Source organism: Tupaia chinensis, unplaced genomic scaffold (genome assembly GCF_000334495.1).
Source record: "Tupaia chinensis unplaced genomic scaffold, TupChi_1.0 Scaffold000146_1, whole genome shotgun sequence".
Taxonomy (NCBI): domain Eukaryota; kingdom Metazoa; phylum Chordata; class Mammalia; order Scandentia; family Tupaiidae; genus Tupaia; species Tupaia belangeri.
The window spans coordinates 2,031,269-2,036,543 of record NW_006159616.1 but is presented as its reverse complement, the minus strand read 5'-3'; the positions used below and the strand labels follow the sequence as shown (position 1 = coordinate 2,036,543).

General features: G+C 51.8%; 1 protein-coding gene across 1 annotated transcript in view; it reads right to left on the bottom strand.

Moving 5' to 3' along the window:
- The window catches only part of HSPG2 (heparan sulfate proteoglycan 2), a gene marked incomplete in the record, with an annotated part of 117,566 nt that extends 112,529 nt beyond the window's left edge, over positions 1-5,037 (bottom strand). The window contains 3 exon segments of the mRNA XM_027770665.1: positions 4,431-4,462; positions 4,731-4,928; positions 5,028-5,037. Of these exon segments, the coding sequence (XP_027626466.1) occupies positions 4,431-4,462; positions 4,731-4,928; positions 5,028-5,037 (240 nt within the window).
- Between the last annotated feature and the right edge of the window lie 238 nt (positions 5,038-5,275).

Sequence of the window (5,275 nt, the reverse complement as noted above, 5' to 3'; positions counted from 1 at the left end):
TCCCTCTTCTGGAATGCTGTTCCCATGCCTCCCGATCTAATCTACTCATCCACCCTTCAAGGTTAAGCACAATCCCCACCTCCACTCTGCAGTCTCCCTGGACTCCACACAGACACCTCTCGTCCTTGCCCATCTGGAGGCCTTCATTTCTAACCTACGGGCCTGCAGGTACAGCCTTAGTCAGTCACGCGAGTCGCTGCTTCTACTCTCCTGCTCCTTGGGGGACATACACCAGGCGGGTTTTGGTGTTTTCCTTCTTTTTTTGCTATATGGTAAATGTGTTTGCCTGAGAGTGACAGAGACAGAGAGGGAGAGAAAGCAAGCAAGCACCCCCTAAGGGGGACCACCATGTTACAATTCCTTCTCCATTCTCCTCTCAGGATTTTGGGCACACATGCACCCAGCATTTTATTATTTTTTTAAAATTTAGTGAGACAGAGAGAGACAGAGAGAAAGAGACACAGAGCTATCTCTGTCCACTAGAAATGAGTCTGGAAGAGGAAGTCTCAGCAGAAAATCTTCATTTTTGGTCAAGAAAACCAATATTTCTTTCTTTCTTTCTTTTTCTTTTCTTTTCTTTTTTCTTTCTTTCTTTTTTTTTTTTTTTTTTTTTTTTGAGGTTTTTGGGCGCATGCACTTGCCAGAAAGGCAGAGAGAAACAGAGAGACAGAAAGTGAGAAATCACTCCCCAGGGGGGATGGCCATGCCACAATCCCACCTCCTCCATTCTCCTCTTGGGATCTTAGGCATGTACGCACACGCACCCACTGTGAGTTTAAGCCACCGGGGCCAGGACTTGAACCATGGTTGAGTACATGGGAGTCCAGCGACATAGCCATTACGCCAGCTGCTGGTCCCCCCAGCATGTTTTTTTAAGCCTCCAGGTCCGGGACTCTGACTGCACAGTCAGCCATGTGGGATCCAACCTCCTTAATCACCATATCACCAGCTGGTCCTGGTCTCTTATTATTTTTTTAAGCTTTAGATACCTTCTAATGCCCAACATATAATAAGAAGCAAATATTGACTAAACTGAATTTAATTATAATATCACTTTACAAATTTGGAAATTCAGTTTCTTATGGCCCTGCCCCAATTTCCCATGATCCTCATGAGTCCCTTCCCTGCTCTGGACCTCAAATTTTCTTTTTTTTGTGTGTGTGGGGTGGGGAAATGGGGATTTTTGCTATGTGCTTACCAGAGAGACAGAGAAAGGGAGAGACAGAAATTGAGAAATCATCTCCCAAGGGGCTGGCCATCCCACAATCCCTTCTCCTCCATTCAACTCCTGAGATCTTGGGCATGCACACACACATGCCCAGCATGAGTTTCAAGCTGCCAGGTCTGGGATTTGAACCACAGTCAGCCATGTGGGTGTCCAGTGACATAACCATCACACCATCTGCTGGTCTCTGGACCTCAATTTGTACATCTGTAAAGTGAGGAAAATAAGTACCTGCCTTGTTGAGTGATGATCTGTACTTTTATATTTAACTAATATTACATGCCAGACACTTCACAAACATTAAGTCATCATTGTAACAACCCATGGAATAGGTGTGGTTATTACCACTATTTTATAGAGAAGATTTAGGTTGAAATGAAATACTTAGGGCCAGCAGATGGTGTGGTGATTAGGGTGCTGGACTCCCATCTGGCCAACTGCAGTTCAAGTTCCAGACCCTGCAGAAGCGGCTTGCTTCCTACTTTCCCTCTCTGTCTGTCGGTCTCTCTGTGCCTCTCTCTGGTGAGTACATGCGCCCAATAGCAAAAAAAATTTGAAAGAATAATAACTTCAGGGACCAGCAGTTAGCGTAATGGCTATGTCGCTGGACTCCCACGTAGTCGACCGTGGTTCGCATACTGGACCCACTGGCTTAAACTCACACCGGGCGCAAGTGCGTGCGTGCCCAAGATCCCGAGAGGAGAATGGAGGAGAAGGGATTGCGGTGTGGCCATCCTCCCTGGGGAGGTGATTTCTTGCTTTCTGTCTCTCTGTCTCTCTCTGTCTTTCTGGTGAGTGCACGCACCCTATAGCAAAAACCTCTAAAAAAACCAAAAAAACAAAACAAAGAATAATAATTTCAAAAATTAAATAAACAGGGGCTGACAGGTGGCATGGTGATTGGGTTGCTGGATGCCCACATGGTCAACTGCAATTTGGGTCCCAGACCTGGCAGCTTGCTTTCTCACTTTTCCTCTCCCTCTCTGGTCAAACTAAAGAAATGATAATGGTTCAGGACCAGCAGTTAGCGAAATGGCTATATTGCTTGACTCCCATGTAGCCAACCACAGTTCGAGTCCTGGACCCGGTGGCTTAAACTCACGCTGGGCGCATGTGCGTGTGTGCCCAAGATCCCGAGAGGAGAATGGAGGAGAAGGGATTGTGGTGTGGCCATCCCCCTGAGGGGTGATTTCTCGCTTTCTGTCTCTCCGTCTCTGTCTGTCTGGTGAGTCCACACGCCCTGTAGCAAACTGCCCCCCCCAAAAAGAAATGATAATGGTGAATAAAATTAAATGGATAATTCTTTAAAAGAAAAAAATTAAATGAATAAATTTTTTAAAATAAATAGCTAAAAGAAAGAATGCCAGTTGAGTGCTTAACACAGCATGTGCCGATGGGAAGTGCTGAGTATGACAGCGACAGGGTTTTCTCTTTTACAATGTATCTTAAGGGTCTACACAATGGGGGAATTCAGGATACTTCCCCAGAGCCGGTCACATAGGAGGTGTTCTCCAAGGCTCTGTTACTACACTGGCCGGGTCCTGGATGTTCCGGTGAGGGAAGTTAACTGAGGCAGGGCAGCCGTTCCCACGGGCCTCCCTGCTGCCTCCTCCTCCCCAGTCGGGCTGACACACACGGCCACTACCTGCACCACACACCTCATCAGTGGGGAACCCCTGCCCTGGGCCCATCTTTCCCCAAGGACAGGGGGTACAGAATGACCTTAGGGAGATGGCCTGTCGGCTGTGCTGAGCCCATGGCGCATGAGGAGCGTGTGGTTACGCTTCAGGGGTGGTAACAGGCTGGACTTTCTTTCCAGGCCTGCCAGGGGCTTTGATATCCCACTACCCTCTGAAGCCCAGTCCAAGAGAGGAGGATACGGGGAAAGAATGAGTGCAGATGGAGCATCTGTTCATCACTGTCCCCACATCACACAGTGTTCAGGATGAAGGGGGACCATGCGGGTCAGCGCCTTCTCCAGCCTGAACGTACAAATCACCCGGGGTCTCGTTAGCTCCCAGATTCTCGTTAGTTCACTAGGTCTGGGCGGGGCCGAGATGCGTTTCTGATGAGCTCCCAGGAGAGACTCGAATGCTGGGACATGGACCACCCTTGCAGCTCTAAGGACATAAGTGATTGGAATGGTGCCCTGCGCACAGTAGGCCCACAGGCGCTATGTTTTTTCTTCTTGCAATCGAATCTGTAAGAAACCCTCCTAGAACTGCGGTTCTTTGACTGCTGTTCATACTGAGGGCTAGTGAGGTCACGTGGCTCCCCGAAAGCACCCTAGAAAGAGGCAGAGCAGACTCTGGCCAAGTCTGCCAACCTGTCCTTCCCATGCATCACACCACCCCAGCCCCACCGCCTGGTGAGCACTCACCAGCCCTGTCACTGGCTCCTTGCTGGGCCCGCCAGGCTCTGGGCACGGGCCCAGGCTCCCCAGAAAGAGGCTGTGGCCATCCTCTCCACTCCCCCAGCAACGGCGCCCAGCAGCCTCCCCCTCATCACCTTATAAAGCGGCCGAGTTGCTCCTCTCCAAGCTGCAGTTTCATTTTATATGGAGTGTCCTCTCCCTGCAGCCCCAGCGCACCGACCGACCGCTTCACACATTCCTCTGCAGCAACATTACCTAATTTAACCATAGCCCCTGCTCTTCAGGGCTCTCAAAATAGCAGCTGCCAACAGGGGAAAATGCCCTAATGTTATTGAAATAAACAGTCCTCCCACCTCCCCCACTCTCGGCCTGCACCAGCCTCAGGGCCAAGCCCAGGGAGCAACCCAGGCTAGCAGAGCTGACTAGGCCTAGGGTGACCGAGACTCCTCCAAGTCCTTGTTCTTGACCACCCCCCATCCCTCTCCTACACAGGTCTTCACACATGTCCCCGGGGCGGGCTCTCCCTTCCATGCGGCTCAAACCCTCCCGTTATCCCCACAGGCTACTGCTGCCTACAATTCAACTTTCTCTCTCCTAACTGGAACACAAACCCAATCATTGCTACCAGTCCCCAGGTATTAATTAAGAGCTAAATACTTCCCATACCTTGCCTGGCTCACAGGCAGAGAAGGGATCTCAGTCCCTCTTTCAGATAAAAAGCAGGTGCTCAGAAAGGTGAAGCGACCTGCCCAAGGTCCCACAGCCCAGAACTGGCAAAGCTGGGGTTGGAAGTCATGCCCAGCTGTCCCAAAGCCCCGAAGATTATATTACCTTCCCCTGGAACTCCGCCACAGGTTCTGAGCCTGGGAGAGGAGGGGTGCCAGGGCTCCTCTGGGCTGGAAGCAGCTTGCTACCCTCTTTTCTTATTGTGGGGTCTGCTCATACACGGACCCCACACCACAGGGAACTGCTATTATCCAGTAGTTGGCATTTCACCTAGATCCTGTGGGCCCCAAGTGTGCCCAGGACCACAGAGCACAAGGTGCCCGTCAATGTGGGGCTCCAAGCACCCACGCGCCCCAGAGCAGACCTGACACGTTAAAACAGGGAACACCCAGGTGGTTGACATACCTTGGGTGCAACCAGTGGTTAAAGAGCTGGGCAGCTGGGCGGGCCTCCCTCTCTCCACCTTCCCACTGCCCAGAGTAATCATTAACCCGGGCAGAGCCAGGGTGGAGAGCCCAGGCAGGAGGCCTGGCTGCAGCACCCCAGACGCAGCTCCTCCCAGCTGGTACATCCCAGGCCACTTGTCCAGCAGTACAGTGGGGCCTGGAGGTGGGAGCCGTCATGGAAGGCTGGAGCTACATGGGGCAGGGGGCCCAGGAGGTGCCTGGAGAGCACTGAAGGGCTCGGGCCTTCTTCACTCACTCCTTACCATATTACCCGGGGCAGTCCCGAAGGGGGAAGAGGACCACCAAGTAAGGGCTCTGGTGATTGGTCAACTGCTTGCTGACTGGAGGCAATTTGCATGACCGCTTATTCCCACTGGCCAGGTGAGGCGCAGAGAGGTTCACTCAGCAGCCAGGCTCCCACAGTGGGAAGGGACAGAGCTAGGACACTCGGGGCTGTGCCTGCGGCCCATGACGCCGTCCAGAAACAGCCTATGAACCTATGAA